The sequence below is a fragment of the Melanaphis sacchari genome, unplaced genomic scaffold, assembly GCF_002803265.2.
Source record: "Melanaphis sacchari strain LSU unplaced genomic scaffold, SCAv2.0 Contig1_pilon_pilon, whole genome shotgun sequence".
In the NCBI taxonomy this organism is placed as follows: Eukaryota; Metazoa; Arthropoda; class Insecta; order Hemiptera; family Aphididae; genus Melanaphis; species Melanaphis sacchari.
Window position 1 is genome coordinate 4886158 of NW_020270976.1, and position 23392 is coordinate 4909549.

At 24.7% G+C, this 23392-nt stretch overlaps 1 protein-coding gene across 1 annotated transcript in view; it reads right to left on the reverse strand.

The window, feature by feature from the left end:
• Positions 1-4293: 4293 nt before the first annotated feature.
• LOC112593268 (piggyBac transposable element-derived protein 4-like) overlaps positions 4294-23392 on the reverse strand; it is a 42475-nt gene continuing 23376 nt past the window's right edge. Inside the window, exons 2-5 of the mRNA XM_025337631.1 lie at positions 5553-5603; positions 5322-5489; positions 5031-5114; positions 4294-4973 (exon numbers count right to left, since the gene is read on the reverse strand). Of these exons, the coding sequence (XP_025193416.1) occupies positions 4294-4973; positions 5031-5114; positions 5322-5489; positions 5553-5603 (983 nt within the window). The remainder of the gene's footprint in view (positions 4974-5030; positions 5115-5321; positions 5490-5552; positions 5604-23392) is intronic.

The window sequence follows — 23392 nt, forward strand, 5'->3', positions numbered from 1 at the left end:
AATTAGTATTTAGTAAATATTGCATATACAAATCATTAATTATTATCATAATAAATAATGAATATATTATAATTATTGTAAATTAATTAATTTGAGTTCACTGCATATACTTGTATATGAATAAGATATATTTTACTCATAATATATTAAACAACACGTTTAGGATTTAGAAAATTTTGGCGTGAAACCATTTTGACGTGAATTAATTTTGGTGCAAATGACTTTTTAAAAATCGTTTGATTTAAAAAAATGTCAGTTATAATATTCTACTTCAGTTTTTATTTCGGCAACAGAAAAAACGCCGTTATCCACTATAGTACTTAAAACATCAAATACATATAATCATTATTCACTAAGACATCTTGTTCTTGTATGGATTTAATTTACTTTGACACTTTAAATAAATGTAAAACTTACTGTTTATATAAACGATTTAAATAATTACTACGACATTCCGCATCTAAAGAGTGATACTCAAGAACAACAAACAATAAACTTATCGCACGATAGAAAAAAAAAAAAAATGTTACTAAATATTAAGTTAAAAATATAGATTACCGAGCTAAGATACCGATAAAATACGTATCTGACTATCACCTGGTTAACAGCTATTAACACATTCATTTTAATATAATCTGAAACATTTATGTCAAAACAGCCTCAAGCTAAAATATTTGAGTTTAAGATAAGTACATTAAAAACTCTGTAAAAATGGCAATTCATAACAATACTATCACCCAAAGTTATTTTTACAGCTTAAATGGAATATTATTAAAAATCAAAGTGTAATATATACGTAATAATATGTATCATCTATTTATTTATATGATAGTATCTAAATCGATATTTTAATTCAATGTTTTTGACAATTTTTTTAAATTATAATATCATGTGCGTCACTACGAGTTTTACTACTGTGGTCTGTTGTCTTAACTATTACCGTTTCACGTGAAATAACTCGCAAACAAGATTTTTAAAAGTATAGGTATTTAAAATGAGTTAATGTTTAGTCTAGTAACTAATGATAAAATTAAGTGTATTTATTAAACTTAAGTCTATGAATTTAGTCATCTCCAATAGAAGCATTTTTTTATTCTATAAAGATTTTGGTAAAAAATAATTTATTCTTTTTAAAATAAGTTTCTTAATGAAACTAATAACCTTAATACGCGTATTATCTATATTTGGCAAGTTACTAAAATAAGTACTCTTTGAAGTATAAAACATATTTTATGTCAGTTCGGTATCAAAGATTTGATATTAATTATTTTTACAATATAAACACTTCTTATTATAAAATTAAAGAATATAATATAGGTATTATAAGCATAATTTTTTAATAATAATAATTCTAATAATATAAAATAATTTTTAACAGCCACTTTTATAAATACGGTTATTTTACATTGGTATATAATAATATTATGATGCAATATCCAAATTTACAATAGGTCTAAAAATTAATAACGAATACCTCGCAACAAATTTCATTTTTAAGTTTATTTTTATTATTCAATTGGATTTTTTTTATTGCGTTACCAGATCCACGGTATTAAATTTCGTACCTATTTATGTGAGTATCACAAACAGGTTATATTTTTACTAACTAAATACTGATGTATGGTATAATAATAGTGCTCTTTTATGGTATATTTTTTGCATGGGCCAGTACAGAATTTTAATAATAAAAGCCCCTTTGATGGAATTTTAATTTTATTAATTACTATTTTATTACCTAATATAATATCATCAATGTAGATATGCATCTATAATATTGCATTAGAATAATAATTTCTATTGACAAGTATTAATTTCAACTCACATTAGGTGTATAATAGAAAATAATTAATATAATATTTGACAAATCCCTTGATTAGTATTTCATGATATACACAAGACAATTTAGAATCACTGGTATTTAATTGAGTATTGTGGTGTGTGTAAGAAAAAAAAAACAAAAATAAAAAGAATCTGCATTGGTCTATTAATTAAGTGTAAAAAGATTTTGTAACAATATTAAAATATGAAATATTTGTTTAATTCGATATATAATCAATTATACTATATGCTTATGAAATACATAAATTACAATTTATAAAATAGTTATATTATGCAACATAAGTTTATTTATTTTACTTTATGTTCATATCATGAAACTATTTTTAAATTAGCCACTAATGCATTTTTAATAAACTAAATTACACTTATAGTTTAAATTGAAAACAGTTTAAATAAAACAAATATTATTTAATTGATAGTAAGGCTGATTGTATGTTCAATTTTTGATGAACTTCTTAAAATATATCATCAAAATAATAATATAAATATTTGTTTATTAATTAAAACATATTTTATAAATTATAAGTAATGAAATGATACCACAGCAAATATATAAAAATAATGTTAAGTTTACGTAAATTTTAAGAATTCCGTTATACACCAAGAAATTGACAATATATTTGTTTATATTCTACTAAACTACGTTTATACTTTTTATCATTCTTATTATTGATACATAACGATGGTTTTTTATAATTTACATATTTTTTTAGTGTTATTATTAATTTAGTTTAATATTCTTTGATAAAAATTTACATAAGTTATAAAAAAATAAAGATTTAAATAATAATTATAAAACTAATTATTACGATTTGCTTTTTTAAGTTTATCTTAGAACGACTAATAAATATAATATATAATGATTATATGTGAATTATTCACATTCAAAACAATTTTTACGGTACCTAAAAATATTTTTATCTTCATGATGAATATCAAATCTAAATAGACAATACTTAAAAATGTATGGATATAAAATATAAATAAAATTACATAAAATAGGTTATTCAGATTTAATATCAAATAAATAGTTTAAAGAATAATATAAATACCCCACGTATTAAATTTAGTAAAACACAACCTAATTACTCATCATAAAATAAAACACTATTATGTTATTAGCTATAATTGTAAACATTCTTTTAATTGTTTTTATTACATTTTATACAGATATACGTTTTCGTTAGTTATAGTATATATAAAATTTAAGATTAACAGGTTGACTGCCATGAGATCCCATACTGGATCTCACCTCTCCGTATCCACGCTGCCAAGGTTTTTTTGTTAAATTGTTCAAAAAAAAAATTTGGAAAAAAAATTCACCTGTCTATTTCAAAATTTGTAGATATCTTTTCAAATTTATTTTAAATGTTTTCCAAGTGTTATTTTATTGTTTATGGATGAGATCCAAAATAGGATCTCATGGCGTGGGTGGCACTTTCAGTTTTTAATTAGTTTTATATCCATACAAAGTGAGATCCAAATTGACCCCTCAATTCATCAAATCTTTATAGTACTTATCTATTAATAATAATGTGTAGTATGATATAATTTTTGAAACACTTACAAATTGGAATATTTATAATAGAATATTTATTTATTTAAAAAAACAAATTTTAAAATAACAACATAAATTGATCACCTTTTGAACAAAATATAATATTAGAACTTAGTAACATGTCTAAGAATATTGAAATATTTCACACATTTTATAATAATAATTAATTATCACATAATAAAAAAACTTAAAACTAATATAAAAATGATTAACATCATATAATAAAATAACATAGGTAATAAGTAATAACAAACATAAGTCTTTTTTTTCTAATGTATCACATAATATTATGTTTAAAATAAAAAATTGACTGTTAACTGACTAGTCACCATTTACAATATCTTTTTAGGAGAAAAAACGACTTAGGAAATAACAAATATTTAACATTTTTTTAAGAAAATTCATGTCTGGAAAATTGAATTACTTTTCAACATTTATTATAATAATAATATCACTTGCAATAAAAAAAACTCAAAAATTATCTTTTTTTTGAGTACCTATTAATTAACTATGGACAAACTGTCTAGTCTTAATAATATTAAAAATATTATTTTTTAATTTTATGATCTCTCATGAAACACATTTGGCAGTAATATTTGTTACAAGCTAAACATTTAGTATACACTTTTGTTGAATGATTTTGTGCATATGTCCTACCCTTTTCAGATACCATTTTGTTATAGCACTTAAAACATCTACTTCTTCCAGCTTTAACAAAATCATGGTTCATAGTTACTTCTGGATGCATTATATCATTTGTTTTTACCAAGTTTTCTACTAAAATTGTCCGAAAAGCAGTAATTGTCATCTTAGAATTAGTTACTTTATTAAATAAAACAAGTGAATTTACAACTCCAATATTTAGCAATGTATCTAAGACAACCTTTTTATACCATTTAATACTGCGGCGCAATGGGTTGGAATAAGAACTCAATTGGTGATTTACCTAAGTTATAATCTATTACGACTTTAGGTTTCTTAATATATTTACCATGGTGATCAATTGATATCATTTCACTATTATGTTTTGTAGATAACATGTACAGATCACGTTTATCCTTCCATTTAAGAACTAAAATATTTGAAGAGCTTCGCATTGAAATAACTTCACCCCTTTTTAATTTTTTTTGTGTGACATCTTTTGGATTAGATTTCCTGTTTGCCCTCAAGGTTCCAACCAAATGTGTTTGCCTATCATTTAGTGACTCGGCTAGTTCAATACTAGTATACCAGTTATCAACATAAAGAGTTCTCCCACAATCTAAGTATGGTTCAGATAACTCAAGTACTATTTTTGAGCCTACATTTAGTTCTGCATTGGCCTCTTTACCAGCATAAACTTTGATTGCTAGTGTATAACATGGAGAAATACAAAGTTTGAATAGTTTAATACCGAATCTACTTTTTTTGTTCTTTATGTATTGTTTGAATGACAATCTACCCATAAATTTAATCAAGGACTCATCAATACAAAAACTATCATATGGCTGCATACAAGTATTTGAGTTGGTCATTACATCATTTATTACACTTCCTAATTTATACAAACGGTTATTTGGATCTGCCTGACTGTTATCTGCAAAATGAATCATTTGCAATAAAATTTCAAACCTATTCCTACTCATAAACATACTAAATTCAGTTTTAAAAATGGCTGAAGTACTCCAATATAAATCATAGGAAGGTAGAGAAACTAAACCAGTCCACATTAAAAGGCCTAAAAAACATTTAATTTCACTTTCCTTAGTATCATACCACTTATTAAGACGTGAATGTGGAGAAATAACTTTGCTGGCTATTTGCTGTGCAGCATACTTATTGGTTTCAATGACAATATTATTTATAATATTTTGATCTATTATTAAGTGATAAAAATCAATAGGAGAACCATCATATAATGTGTCGTACAAATCAGGGTTAATACTGTAATCTCCATTGTCAGGATTAAATATATATGAATTAATTACTGAGTCGTCATCTCTCCACTGTCTAGGATTATCATCTTGTTGAGGTGTTTTTCTAGGACGTCCAGTATTTCGCACAGTTTGTGTAGGTTCTTCATCAGGATCAGAGTCACTTATATGAGAAATATCTATGAATACAATAAATAATTATTATGATATATAATCTATATTATAACATAAAAATAACTCACCATGATTAATGTAATTATCCTGCGCAATATCGTCAAATATTTGATCTTGAACTAATTAAAAAAAAATAATCAAATTAAATTGTTGTACAAGTACCAATTATAATATACAATTCTACAACCAAATACTATAAAATTCTATAATTAATATTACTGTTATTATTGTTATATTAAAAATAATATGAAACTTAAATAAATTTATATTTTCAATAGATACCAATGTGATATGTGACAGGCTAGAACATTATGTGCATTTTGTTCATTTACATATACACTATTTAAATTATAAATATCTACAGCTGTTTAATAATATAATCCGTATTTTGTAAAATATATATTATAAAAATTAAAATATATTACAGTAGGCTTACCTATTTATAAAATAACTCTGTAAATTGTTCTATTTAATAGAATTATTATGCATTTATTCATAATGAATTAATAATTAATCAAGGCTAAATAAAAATTATATTTTTATTTAGGCATAGTATACTATAAATAACAAATAAATAATGATGTTATAAAATATCTGGAATATTTTAACTATTTTGATTATGTTTATCACATTTTCTTTTCAACAGACTTAATGAAGAATCCTCTCGAATGACTCTTGAGCAGAAACTTAAACATTAATAAACACATTTTAAGGTGACATGCAAATGTCAACAAGCATTATTGTATCAAAGTTTCCAGGTAAACAGAATCGTGAAAACGATTTCCTCTTAGTAACGCAATCTTAGAGGCTATTTCTGTTATAATATATTCATTGAAACACGTACAAGAAAAGCGAATTTAATGATTTTTGATTAGTATAAATAGTTTTAATTCCAAAACATTAATATCCTTACGAGTAAGTCTATGTTTTTCATTACAATTAAAATTTGAATAAATGATTATTATAATATTGATAATTTATTTTTTTTATTTCTGTGCATAGTAGAATTAAACTATAAAATCATATTAAATTTGATATGTTACTAAAAATATATCTATTTTGAATTGAATCAAATAAATCACAGAGATAAAAAATAATAAAAGCATTAGTTAATCATTATCTTTTGAAAAATAATTTACTGTTACGTAATGTTTACCTAGTATAATAAATGTATAATTGATCAGCCATATAGGAAAAAAAATCAGTTTTTTATAGTGTTTAAATAATGGTTGCGTTATTTATAATTAAATTAATATTATTGTATTCATATTACACTGAGAACGAATAAATTAATATCGTTGTTTTTTTTCGGATTCGATGATCGAAACGATATAGTATTGCTATTGATCAGTTGTCCAAACATTTTGCCCTCAGTTAAAGACAAATATTCAATGTTGAAGTCTTATTTGTTTACAACGTGGGATTCCACTATAACGTGACCGATCGCTGTTAAGTTACCTTAGACGGGTAGAACAGGCGAGTGAAAACAACTCGAGTTTAGTTCATTTGGCCGAGTTCTATTTATTGCCGAATCAATTTCTCAAACAGCTCAAGTGCTCTCGACCGTCCCCAGCAATATAGACCCGTCCTCTATGTATAGTAGTAGTGACCTTTTCATTGCCTATCGTCCATCGTACAGCGGGTGAGCTTGTTGTATACAGGACTCGGAACTTTGCCTCCCACCCTTCTCCACTTTAATGCATTACTTTAGCTTTGCATCGCCGCGCCACGCCGTCGCCACCGCCGCCGATATCGAACTGCTCCGGTGACTAGCCACCGATATTAGTAAGGTTAATAATGAATTCATGGGTCACCCGGGTCGATGTCTTCTTCATTAACTTAAACCCTTTTACCTGACTTCAAACTGAAATGGCAAAATAACCCCAAAAGCTTACGAGTTGATTATAATATACTGTGCATACTGGATTTCCATCTTCTGCCATGCAAACACTGCCATACTGCCACTTTGGCGTTTCCAAACAAAATAATATGCGGTACCCACCATAAAATATATATATTATACACGGACGTATAACATCTGTTTCTGAAATTTCAATGATTTATCTAAAGTTTAAGTTTAATGCACACGCCCCAAACGCCATATTGTATCGTTGGTTTCGACAGTAAATACAAATTCAATTCGGTTTTACAGGAATCTGACATATGTACTGCTTATTATTATTTTCGAACGCTGTATTTACAAGTGACATATAGACAACAGTAATATCGTAATGGCTGTTGTACTAGTTGTAGTGTTAGTAAAAAAAAAAAAAAGATACATTTCCTTACACGCCTTTGATTTTGTTATATCCATTATGCTGGTTATATGATAAATATGCGACAAAAAATTCCTACTTTTCGTTATAGACGTCAACAACTTAACGAAGAACATTAATCAAAGTAACTAATTATATTAAAACACCATAATGTTTAAACTAAATATAGAGTCTTTTAAATTAAGTATAGCTTTCAAATTACAATAACACAGATCTATTTTTATCATTTCATAATAAACGTATTGTTTATAAAACAAAAATCCTAAATTATTTTTTCAAGCATTTTCAGTGGTTAGTATTTTAAATATTTTAATACGGAACACATGATACGATTTAGTGAATCATAATGGTACGGTAAATTAATATCTATCATTTTTCATTAGGAAAAAACAATTTATTTATATTCATGGGTTTTTTTTTTTTATGTCAAGATAACAATTTATTTATTTTGTTCATCATTTATTTCTAACTATTATAACCATCAAATCCATTAAATGTCTAACCAAATATATCAACTTTGAAATATTTTAAATTTAATTCTAATAGTTCCATGGAGTTAAACACTGAAAAAGGTTAACATTCAATTTTGGTTAATTTAATAATAGTATAATTGTGATAACTACTTTATCAGTATTTAAATTCACCAATTATGAATTGATTTTGAATTGTTGTCATTTTTTTAGCTTTATATTATATATGGAAATCTAAAAGTTACATAGATAGTAATTTCATGAAACGTTTTTTATTGTTATAATATCATTTATTGTGTAATAACATTGATGTATATTCTAATATGATTTAGGAATCTAAAAAATGTAATATAATTGTAAATTTTGTGAACAGTATATCCAAAAAAAAATTGTCTTGGTAAGTTAAAAAATAGAAACCGAGTATTTTATATCAAGTACTCGAAACATGTAATAAATTGATTTAAATTTTAAACGCATTCTATGTAAAATATTTTTATTTTTTTATATTTATATTTTTTTTTTTTTGCTTATTTCGAATAAAAACTAACTATTTTAAGATATTATCAAGTTTTACTTATATACTTGTACAAAAACCAAATAGGTAGTTCATAAATTATAGTTTAAATTAATTATTCCTTCAATATTTCCACTAATACAACCTAAAATCTTTACAGTATTGAATTTTTATGCTTATTATGCAACTTAATAAAATATTTTATCAACGTTTAAATAAACAAAAGTATGTATATATATAATAATAAACTGGTTGGCAAATATATACAATTAATTATTAGAATATTCACTCTAGATTTTTTTTTTTTATTATTAGTATTTGATAGCTATTAGTTAAAACAATGAATGTTTAACAACTAAAAATTTAATAAGATTAATATAATTGAAAATTGAACATATTGCAACAGTCAAAATATTATATAAGCACAAAGATATAGATAGTATTAATAAAATAGTATTATAGGTTCATAAATCATATAAGATAAAGATAAGTAGATTTTTTAAGCTGATATAATGGTGTTTTAGATTATTGGAGAGTAGATAAGGTAGAGTTTAGTTTATCTAAAATCGTTTTAAGTAGCTTAACTAATGGACGTGAGGTGTTTGAAATTTCACTGATAAGTTTGGATAATTTTTCAGATGGATCATTTGGTGGTTGATTTGCTATGATGGTGGCGTAGGTACTGTGTTGTTTGGAACTGCAGTGGTTCTCGGAATGTGCGGACTTGGCTGGTCTAGAAAGGGAACGGATTTTATTTTCAACTTGTATTTTTTAAATAAGGTGACATGATTTTACTGGGTAGCTTTTGTAAGAAGATGTATGAGCAACTGCGCAGAGTGCGCATTTAACAGGAAGACTACTGTCTCTGGAACACTTTTCCGATAGGTGTTCATCACCACATTTGATAAAGCGAAATTTTTACGAACATAATGTTTTAGTGTGATCGTAAACCTGACAGTTATGGCATTAAGGCGGATCGATGTGAAACTTTTATGGTTTTTCAACCACGACGGAGATATACAATAGCTTAGTAATATTGAAAATATCCGAATTATTACTTTTGGTATACAAAAAAATAACAGCAATGAAGATTTGTTCTGTTTGATATTTTTTACATGTCTAACCGTGTGGCCAAGCTCGGTTAGAGCACCAGTAGGAATTAACACATCACATTTGTAAAAACTAACGTATGTAATTTTTTACCTGCTACTCTCGTGTAGGAACTTACGATTCCCCAAATAACTCGAGCGACGGACAAGTGCACTCAATGACCGATAAAACCGAGCCCCTTCTAGATTTTATTATTAAATTTTGTGAAACTGTTTTATATTAAAATAAGTGTAAGTGGAGCGAAAATAGTGAGTTTTTAAACGAGGTTATAACATAGGCCGGCCATATTTCAGGTAATTGTTTCATGGAAATATAGTACATTTTTATGAAAAATCATTTGAAACAATACAATTTATGCAGCTATATTTTTATTTAAATTCCGAGTGAAGTGGTTTATAGTATTTATTTTTTTTATTTTTGTCTGATCAATTTGTTCAGTATTATTTGTTTCCGATGAAAAATAACTATACGAAATATTTTCTAGATATTTTACAATATTATTCAATACAAAATAAGTGCTTAACTTTTGAATCGTCCGCTTATTTTTGAACACTCATCTTGTTTATTCACAAAAATATTATTGCGATTATAAAAAATTTAACAAAAGAATATATTTTTAAACATCACCAGGGGCGTATTTAGGTACATCACTATTCACTACCGTCTACCAACAAGAGTTTTGATTTTAAAAATACATTTTTAAGCTATTACTAGTATTTTACCAACATGATAGTTATTTAAAGTATAGATATTTTAAATAATTAAATACATATCTAAATAAAATGTTCACAGTGAAAATATTTGGTGTATATTTTCATACGTGGCACAAATTCACAATATCAAGGTCTGTTGATTTTACGTTATTTAATTTAAATTTAATAGTTAACTTAAGTTATTTTATAATAAATAGTTATAATACATGTAAAAATCTGATACATTTACTTTATGTACAAATGCACATTGCCTTTATCTAAACCATATATTTTTTTTTTTTTTTTTTATTGTCTGTGTATTTATTATGTGTTAAAATTATGCTGATTATTAATCATTCATTATGTAATGTTTTCATTTCGTTATTAATATTATTTAATAACTTGGATTTTATAATTTTTGTTACATTGTGTTTTATTTTTACTATGAATACCTACTTGATATATTTTTGTTTATTTATTAATAAATACACAATCGACACAATAAAAATAATTGATATACTAAAAAAAAAAAATAAAAAACCACTTACATTTTTTTTTCACTTATAATATAACTATAATAAATACACAGCATAATATTTAAAATTATTATACATAATTATATAATTGAAATATGCCAAATTTAATGATGATTAGGTATTAAATGTTTTTGGAAGATGCAATAACTGTTTTAAGATTGTTTTTCAAATCTAAAAATAGATTATTTCGTAGCCATAAGAATGCATATCTATTTATGAGTTGATCATTAACTCAGTAAAATATTAATAACTGACAGTTATGTTGCTAAATCTTATTGTGATATATCTTATTCAATATATTATTGCCTTTGTAAAAAGTATTAATAACCACCGTTAATAATTTATCAATCAAAGACTAAATATACCTTCTTACTCCTATACAATTGTATATGATCAAAGGTTATCAAAATGACATACTTTATATTCTTTTAGCACACGCTTGAAAAGTCATCTACAATATTTATTTAATGTGTAAGCTGAAAAATTTTTGAAAATTCTATCAATTAAATGACATACAGTTTTATGCTTTAGATTGTATTTCATGTATTTCATTACTCCAAATAATTCAATACAAATAAAGTATGCTAATTGAAAAATGTATTATACTTCAATGATTGGATATATCTAAACAATGTCCATTATACGATTAAAGATTAAATGTATACAATTTATATGTATTCTATATATTATTAAATATATTGAATACAAAATGATATTATGATTGTAGATTGTTAATTATTTCACAACCATTAATGTTTTGTTCACTATGAATGAGTTTGTTTAAAATATATTTATTCATATTATTAAGTCTTTAAATTAAAAATATAGATAATAAATGATAATTTGTATTGTATTTTAATTTTATCGAGTTACGGAGTATTATACAAATATGCTTGCGTGAAAGATTATAGCTTATAATATACAAGATTCCATATTTTAAAGTGCCTACTAAAATATGTCTAGTCGTTGTTCCTAAAAAACTCGCATTATAATAGCAATACAAACTTTTAGAATGAAAATCTTATTTATGACTGCACATTATAGTTAAGTGTATTTTTTATGTTTTTGGTTTATTACAATCATATTTCGGATAAACGGTTTACGCAAGATACTGTCATTTAATGATTTTAAAGAAGGTTTGATTAATGTTAAGTAATAGCAACATAATTTATTAGTATATATTAATTTTTCTCTTCTTTCTATAAAAAAAAAAAAATAATAATAATAATAATAATAATAATCTAAAATGCTTTAAAACTTTTATCTAAAATTAAATTTTATAACAACTAAAAACTTAATTGCATATCAAAATTTGATAAATACTGATACCTACTAAATAACTGCGACACATTTTACTGATTAAGAATATATTTTGCGTAAAAAATGTAAATTATAAAATGTAGTTAAACTGTTAGCATCGTATGGCCATGTAAGATATTTGAAGAACAATAATTATATACACGTAATAAAATTATAATCTTGATGTTTTTATTATAATATATCTGTTGAGTTGGTTATTGAGGTGAATTTTGTTTATTTTTTCCGTGAAATTATACGGTTTACTTAAACTGTGGTAACTTTATATTTTATTTCTAGTGTAGCATATAGCGTTATACGTGCGTCTAAAATTAGAAGTTTTTTCGATCACTTATCTACATTGTCATAACTTAATACATACCATAAACTCATGTATTGACAAATTTAAATATAGCTTATATATATATATACACGAGAGAGTTTACGAAAATGTGAATTATAATTAATTGTATTAATATATTAATACATTATATTAATTGGATTTTTCAATAAGAAAAACAATATAAACACGATAGATTTTTAAATGTTTGTTAGTTACGATAAATTTTGTAACTGAAAATAGCTATAGTATGGGTAAGTAAAAATAAATAGTTTTCGATTAGTATAGATAATATTTATCAAATCAAAATAACATATAGACAATTACTAGGCATAATTTAAAATAGAAAAGCAGAATGAGAAATTTCTGTGAAAAACTACCACTATTTTCCTTTCCATACATTGCCATTATGATTATAAACCAACTAGACTGAGCTACTCTTTTTAAAATCAAAGCTTTAATTTAATACTTTAAATAATATAAAACTGAAGTTGTTGATGAAATTTAAACTAAGTATGTACAGAAAACAATATTGTCGCATATTTTTAGTCCACACGAAGTCATGGCATGCAAGATTAATACGTAGAAACCATAAGAGTTAACTCGACTCCACTTGTTATTATAACGTAGAATATATTTTAAATAATAATATTATATTAAAACAAGATAAAAAAAACAAACCCAATTTACTATGATTACAAAATACAAACTTGAGCATATTTTTGATCGTCAAATGTATATGCCAATCATTCTTCACAAACACACACATACATGACATACATTTGCATTGTCTATGAGTAGTTTTAATACAAAACTAGTGGGCCATAATCTGGTATTAAAATATTTGTTTAGGTTGAACTAGTTAAAACTACAAAGGATTTATCATTTACGATGTAATATTTATTATTATTATTATTATTATTATTACCGAAGAACTCCTGCTTATAATAATATTGTTATACTAGAGCTATCTGATATAAGATTACGCATAATAATTGGGCTTTAATTTCATATTAATAAATTGTTTATATTTTCATATTATGTCTCTACGAAATTGCATTATTTTATAGGTACCTACTTAGGTAATTGGTATCAAAGGCTAATAGTTTACAAAATATTATTATAGCTTCAGCGTAGTACTATCAAATGCTGAAAATGAAAACAATTTTTTTTTTTTTTACTGCAACAGTAAACAGAATTATTATTTTTTTTAATCTCGTACAATGTGTGCGTGTAAAATAATATCAGTTTAAATACATTAGAGCTACAAAAATAAATCTCATATTTTGAGAAAACATATTTTTTTTTTCATATTCATCTTTATAATAAATGTCAAATATACTTAGTGAAAACATTATTTCAGTTAATGGATTTCTATTTTATGAAAAATATCTTGTATCTATTTCATTAAATTGACATTTTATTACACAACAATATGTACACTATAATCATTGTTACATATAAATATATAATACATTAATAAATGTTGTAGATTTTAGAAACTTAAAACGTCAAAATTTTTTATACTAAATGTAATATTTTCTTCACATTTATCGTTGTATATTTTTATAATTTTTAATTTTTTATCAAACCATATACATATTTTAACATTTAATTTTGCATAGATATTGTAGTCCTAGCTATTAAAATATAGGCAGGTGATACTAAACACGAGTCCATATAATGCGATGCAAAGTGGTGGGTCTAAGTCGCAGGGTTCGAAAATCTAAGCCCCACAATAGAAATGCGAGATGATATCATTACATCTCGGTCCAGGCGCGGAAACCACCGACCGTGAATTCTGGAATTCCAGCTGCGGTGACGCTTGCCACCCGTCCACGACCGTAGGAGAAAAACTCGCTCACTCGCAGTAAAGGACAGTGGCTATGATGAAAGTTCGGTAAGTATGGTTATTTGAACCGCAATACACGCGTGTTGTACTTTGGCGAATTCAATGGTGCAGCGATGCGTTGGTTTTTGCACGTCCACGACTGCTGAGTATAGGCGCGGTGGGATTGGACCGGTATTATGATTTATGCAAATTTCTGTATAGAGGAACGTCTGTCCACGAATGTGTTGTGCGTCTCGGTGGAATTACCGGCTGCGATAGTAGTAGTGGCATCAGTGTAGTACGTGTCAAATTAAAAGGTGGCGCGCGCGGACGGAGGAAAAGTATAAGAGGACCTTTGGCCTGTGTGGATTGTGGACCTAAACACGTATAAACGGCGGACGACCGCGGACGGCTCCGGAATAGTCGGTGAGTTGAACCGTGACCGGACGACGATGACGGGCGGAGAGACGGGAGATATGCGTGTATAAATATTATACAGTTTTGGTGTGGAGGAAAGGACTTTTGCCGTCGTGCCCTTTGGGAGGTACGTGTGCGGATTATATGCTCATGGGAAAGGATGAGAGGCGGACGCGGCACTGTACCCACAAAGACGTTATTTTAATGCCGTCCGGTAACGCGTTCACCCTAATTTATATTCAAACTTTTACTCATAGGTACACATAACAGATGCTCTCCTTCCGACTCCTGTGCGTACACGACGTTTTCAGCCGTAATAGTATACCGGTCTGCTGTAACAGGTATATTATAATACCGTGGTGACTGCGTGGTAACTATTTATGTGCATGATGACGACAGACTATTATAATATAATATAATATGTTTATTGCAATAGTGGCTGTTCGAGAATAATAAGTGTGTGGTGACTCAAATAATATTGTCAGTATAGTATTTAATCAACTGAATTATCGAACCACACCGGACACAGATATACTACTTTGAAATGATCATACGATACGCAGAATAATAATCACGATGATAAAATAAAATTATAGTTCACAACGTCGAGTATAGATATATGCGCTAAGTATTCAACAGTCTAAAGTAAATATGCGCATAATAAATTTAGTATAATGTATAATATTATTATATATAATATATATATATCATCAAAATTGCACACTTAACAAATTACATTGGTTTGGAGAATTTTCCTGATTTCCAACTATACATCTTTAATATAACAGTGTTTTTGTTTGAAGATTATAATAAAAAATAATAATTTGATAAAATACCCTAGTTAGAGTTAAATTATTCAAATTTAGTAAGGCATTATAATTGTATATATCGATCGTTCGGCGGTAAATGATAATTTTTCGTTCATATCATTCACACTGTAGTTGGGGTAATTTAAAAAAATAAATAGTTAACTGCAGTATTTTAAATTTTATACTGTATTTAACTGATTTGAACTAAAATACATGAAAAAATATTGTATAATGAAATAATAATAGTTGTTATTTAAGTATATTGTACACTTTAAATAATGTAAATTGACAAAAATCGTTTTATTTAACATAATAACATTTTCAAAATATTCTGACTAATTTTAAGTTATATAGTGTAAACACATCATACCATTCAATGGTACGTTGGTGTATACTTATAAGTTTATGTAAACTATTAAATATTAACTACTCATATAAGTAATAAAATAAAATATAATGATACAAATTATATTTATGTGTATATTATTATTATTATTTTTTTTTTGTTATAAGAAATAAATTAATTTACTCTTTATCTAATATAAAAATAAATAACTTTTAGCAATATAAATATAATATACTTTATAAAATATCTTTATAGTAATATTAGTTAGATAACAAACCCAAACCATCTCAACTTAAAACACCGTATTTCATCTTATACAATGATTTATCATTTTAATTGAATTCAACGTATCCATAACAGTGTATTTAATAACGAGTTACACTCAACAACTAGGTACTATACAGCAGAACGACTTTCCCGATTTTTTAAAATTGTAACGCATGACTTTTTTGCCATATGAACATTTTTATGTTCCATGTATAAAACTTGATTTAATAGTAATTTAATATTTTATTTATTTTTAAATTGTCTTATTAATGGCTATTAAAATGTTTTAACTTTTAGATATGTTTTTTTTTATTATTAATTGCCGAGCAATCGTATTTTATTTATTTTTTCATATTTTAAAGAACTCTAAACTACAAAATGAGTTACTTTATTTTTAATATTTTTTCTACACTATAATTTTATAAGTTATATTTCATATTTCTTAAATTTAAGATTTTGAAAAACATTTAAAAAAATATTTTAGTGTTATTATGTTTATTAAATATATCTGTATATCATATAGGAGCTGTGCTTGTAAATTGTACAGGATCGAGAATATTATGTCACATATTAATAATATTTTGAAATGTGTATTATGCAGTCCATTTTGAACGAATTACGGGTAACACTTTTTTTAACGCTTTATATAATACCATAAAATTACATACCTTGATATATTTTTTATAATATTTGCTTGTATTTTTAGAGTCATTAAGGTCATAAATAGCATAACCTTAGTTATCATGCAAAAAAAAAAAAAATACTCACCATTTTAATAATATCATATTATTATGTATTAGATTATTTTTCTTGTATTTGAAATCAGTGCGAGCTCTAGTGATATAATTTCAAACCAATTATTTGAAATTTAGAATTTTATTTAACAAAACAGATTTTGATTAATACAGAGTAAGTGTTTACAATTTTCACCACTTTAAGCGTAGGTTTTTAGTGCAATACATATGTATAATATTTTTCGACGTTAAAAATAAAATAACTATAACTTTATAACTTGTCACTGTTGTGTTACTACAATATTATCACGCTACGCCTCCCCTTAATTTTTACACATTTAAATTATATTACTTTTGTTTAGATTTTTTAGTGAAGTTATTTAAAATTAAAATATAGTCATTATTAACATACTATCAACTAATATATCAAATGATATTTTAATTAAAACCCTATTTTATTAAAAATGAAATAGTAATGTGTCGTTTATAATAAAATATAATATTAAAATGACGCGCTTAAGGATAATGAAAAAATAAAAAATTTCATTAGATTCTAGAATTATTATTATTATTATTATTTTTTTAATTAATCCATAGATAATTAAATTTTGGTATAATAAATGTGAAATACTAACCACTCGTAAATAACTTTATTATTTTTTTTTTTTTTTTTATGTCCAAGTGTACATATACAATATACATGTATATTGTATAAAATATAATATTATCAATGAAAACCTGCATTATGTTTTAAAACGTAATACCACTATTAAATTGTTTAAATTTACTTAATATCCTTAATGCAAATATGGAATAGCAACCACTATTCAATATTCATACAATACTCTAAAATTAGATTTATATGAACAGAGAAAATCCTATGTACCTGCCTAATTCATACATATATATTTGTTTCCATAGTAATTGTATGATATTAATATATTAGACAATGATTTATATATATATATGAAAAAAAAAAATATGATATTATCGTCAACATGTATTATAAAACTGTTCGATTTCATTGCAGAATATCTTAAAATATAATTATATAAATAATGAATAATAAATAATTAGAAATAGTTATACGTTTTTAGAAACTTTTTATCATCACAGTAAATAAATATGTTTATCTCTGGTGTTATCTTGAATAGTTATTTGAAATCCATAACAGAAATATTATTTTATTGTTTACATTTTAATATTTTATTTGGTTTATCAGTATTATTATGATACCTGGTTACTGTTAATAACTTTGATGGTATACTTTAAAATTATTAATGTAAGTGTATTATGATTACATTCTTATAGGTATTACAAAAGTATCATAAATAACAATTTGATATACTTTAAGTGTATTGGTGTAAGCGTATTTTAACAGGGATGAAGAAAAAAAAAATGACTAATATTTAATAATGTACATTCATTTATATAATTTATAAATATAAGGAAAGTACATTTATGTAAATTAACTTGGTAAAATAAAGAAAATCATTTTACATTGGTCTTTACAAAAATGTATAATTTTTTTGTTTGAAACAATTTAATTTTTATATTAAATTTTTTATTACATATAAAATATAATACATATCACTTGGTTTAATATGAATGCTAATTTTATAACCTAACTCTGTCGTGTACTTACATTTTATTATAGCGCTATACATATATACCTATGTTGTATATATTTTTTCATTAAATTAGAAAATGCTTAAATTGTTTTTAATTTGATTTAAAATATCCCTATTTGTAAATATATTAAATGTATTTAATATTTACTGAATTTTAAATCTAAATTTATATTTTTAATATTTTTCTATAGAGAGACATGTTATTATAATAATATATCGATTCTATTCCCTTTTTAAAATATACCTTCCTTAAACACGACCGTTCAATCATATTATAATTTATAATATTATGTTATGTTTTTCATATAATATTATAAATATTTTTTGATAGTTAGGTGGGCCAATACCCAACACGTTGGGCTATTTTTTAACGTTATCATTATTAAATGGTAAAGTCGTATACTTGCATAATTTTATCCTATTTTTAAATATATTTCAAAAACTTATCTCACTGGATATTTCAGTTTACTTTATCAGATTATTAATTCTACTTGGAGACACTTTAAAATTGATTTTTGGAGAAGAAAAACATTGTTTTCTTATTTTAAGTGATAATGGCTGAAACTTGTTGATCTCTTATATTGTTAACTAAACGTGTTTACCTAAATAAAATGTTTATATCACCACAGAGATAATTCCAAAAAATAGTGAAAAGGGAAATATCAACCTTTGGATACATTTAATGAAAGATTTTATGTTTTATTAAATCTTCAATAACTTTAAAAATTATCTGATTTTTCTATTTCATTATAAAGTTGACTAAAAAACATTTGTAGTCTTTTTAGGTTTTATATTAATAATAATAATAATAATAATAGTAATAATATTATAAAATATTTAAAAAAAGAAATATATTTTTTTTATTTATACTGTGTAAATAACTATGATAATTTTTTAATTTTTAAATATTCGTTTATATTAATAGTAAAACAACTTTTCTTTAAAAGTTTTTAGTGAATAATGGTAAATGATTTTAAAATACGATAGCTCAGATTATAATTTAAAGTAAATTAAATACGATTTAGTTATTATTCATTTTACTTTTATTCTCATTTCGAGCGGCTATGTATCGTGCTTAAATATACACGGCTTATATATTATATATGGCTTTACAACAACTGGGTAAGGTTTGACCACCTGTCACCGAAGACTGCTATATCGGACATAATATTATGTTAGGTACATTAAATATAACTAATCTTTATCAAATTTTTTAATTATATAGGTACAAAATATCTCACGTACGCAACAGTTTTTTTTTTTCGAAAATTTCGATGATACATTTATAAGTATTGTATTGTGCTATTTACTTATTGGGGATAAAATAAATTTACAACCGGAGTTTCAAAACTCCTGACAAATATTTTACAAATTAATTTATTATTTAAATGTATAGCACTCGTGGAATATTATTTTTTAATTTTAATATGTAAATGTTATCCTTAATAGACAAATTTAATGTAGGTTTTAAAGTACATCAAGAAGAAAATCAATCGATGTTTATTGTAATTTTGTGAGTTATTCACTATTAGCACTGCAATGATCAGTATTTACTGGCCATTGAATATGTATGATTTAAGTATTCTCTGTGTAATAATTAAAAATTCATAATTTGAAAAAAATAAATCGTAAATAATAAAATATGCATCAATAAATTTTGTTAATTAAGAATGTTCAATGTTATTTAAAATATATTATTAACTCATCCGCCTAATGAAGTATTTTAAACATTCAATCATATTTAAAATATTTAAGTAATTAAAGGTAAAATTGAAAAAAAATGTAATGATCAATTATTTTTTTATTACACATACTTATTTATGTTTAAGTTAAAAATAAAAACTAAAAATGATTTTTAAAGTTACACAAAAAAAGTTAAAGATATATTCTTCACTGTATCTGTATTTCTTTAAATTTTCGATAAAGTTTGTAAGAAGATATTTTAAAAATAAATATTTAATTCAACAAAATAATAATAATATAATTTTAGTCTATAAACTGTATTCCAATTTTATCAATTATAACTATTTGTAATTTATGAAACTTCATAGGGTAATAGTTATAGCAGTAAATTAAAATGGATAATTCGAATACAAACAATTCAAGAAAAATAACCACAACCAAACTCCGCTAAAAATTTATTTTACATTTTTATTAGTGCAAATTTAAATATTATATAAAAAATTGTCCTTTAATAATAATAAATGAGATTTTTTTTAAATTCGATACAAAAACATAGCATATAATAACATATACGATCAATCCAATGGATGAAATTAATCTTGTAGTTTTTTTAATCATATCAGTATATTTAGTATATTAATATAAATTATACGTTTAATGTAGCATACCTTCTAAGTCCTAAGTGTCTTTTTCGTTTAATTATTTTAGATTTTATTACGATTTGTGTAAAATGTACGGTTTTGAAATTAAAATAAGTTACAAAGTAAGTAATATAAATATAAATTATAAACTTTCAACTTTAACAGTTTTATAAAATATAAAGCATAAACATTAACAATATTATAGGACGTACATTTAACTAAGTATTATAGTAATGATGTAACATAATCATCTACATTAAAAATGTGTCTTTGAAATGGTATCTAAGCGAAGAACTTATATTACCTAAGTTCTTTTCTCTTGTATATTTGTGAAAATGGTTCATTCCAATGATGTTAAATATTATTATTAAATCAGTTTATTTCAAAAAATTTGAAGTAGATGGTATTCAAATATCTTTCAACAAAAATTAATTACTATCATTAAAAATAAGTGATGATCATTGATCATTTATTTTTAGTTGGCACCGCGATATTATCCAGTATTAATTTTTGTAATAGCTCCGTTATATTTTGTTATTATAATTATATTTTTGCCATTTGATAAAATGTACACATCATGAAACACTTGGATATTGAAACACTTAGTGTGACATCAGTCACAAGTACAAGATACAAACATTCCCGTGTATCGTCAACTCTCGTTCATATTGACCTTTACTTCGATATATAAACAGCAGCACGACTTTTCCAATTCTTCCACTTTATTTATCCGATTACTGAAGTGATAGAGTGCAGGACCGGGTCAGTTGTATGCGTATGCACGAATCGATGGCAAAAGCCCCAAGCTGCATTAGTAACGTTTAACTACTATCTAGGTTTGTGATGACAACCGCCGTTCATTACGGGTGACAGAGTGTAAAAAATATTAATATTACGATCTAATAAAATCCTATATCTATTATGTACTCAATTTTTCGTTAACTATATAATTTTTATTTTATATTTACATTACAACATTCAACCATCTGTATCCAACAGTAACAAATAACTACTGAAGTCATCACGGGCTACGTCAACAGTTTTGGACAACAAATTCAATATTTCAAATAATAGTCTACACATATATATATAAATTAATATTTCTTTGTTTATTTACTTTAGACTCAAAATATAATATTGCACCGCTTTCAATAAAAATTATATCAATAGATTCCTTAAAAGCGATGAAGAGTTGAAACACCTACAGATTTTTATTAGTTGATTTGTGTATACGAGTATATATATTATTTAGTTTATAGTCACAAAAATTAATTATTTTATTATTCATTTAAATGGTGGCATGTTCATAGGTTTTATTATTTATGAATATAATATTGCCCACAACGTATACTATTAAGATTTACTTTCTTAATATTTTGGATATATTTTTGATATAAACACACAAAAACAAAAACCATTTATAAAAATATTGAACTTACATCGGCTATTAAACATTAGTTGAACCTGTTTCCATGAATTGTGTTTACATCAAAAGTATATTCTTAATTAATAAGTTTTAAGTAAAATATTTGTTTATTATTATTATATTTGCAGTGCATATTTCGACTGAAGCAAAACAGAAATTGATAGATTTTATTGTAATCCGAGCGAAATTGAATGATACAGCTATTAATGATAATAATTAAAAAAATAATTGGTTACGGTATTACGGCGTATAATGTTCAATATAAATTCGTAATTGGTATTTTTATTAGTTGTTAATCATATTTAAGTCAAAAAATATAATAATGATCGATCATTTTTACTCAATTTATTAAATTCTTAACAATTCTATATTTATTACGATACCTACATATTATTATAAATTACATATTTTAATGTAATAACTAATAATATATTTCGGATCATCGAATATTCACCAAATCAATATCCGGATATCTAAACTATTTCAAACACTTTTGTATTTTGATGATTCTTGCTCGTGGTATTATATGACAGTCTTATATATTCTTAGTGAAAACGTGATTATTATAAATAATAAAAAAACGATATTGTACAGCTTTTTATATTTACGTTTTGAGGTGGTAGTCTCATTAACATTTTGACACTGTGTCACGTAGCAACATAAATCCCGTGCGCAATACTAGAGAGTCACTGTGCTCAATACACGTCAATCAAAACTTCAAATATGAGTGATTCAAATTCTCGGGCACTGGCTTGACGACACTGTAATTATGACCGTTATCTGTTTCCCGAAATAGGTAAAACTTGGTAATCTCACTTTTACGCATTCGCCGATCCGGAATTGCAGTCGATTATAATATACTGTGTTTAATGATATTATTAAATCGTTA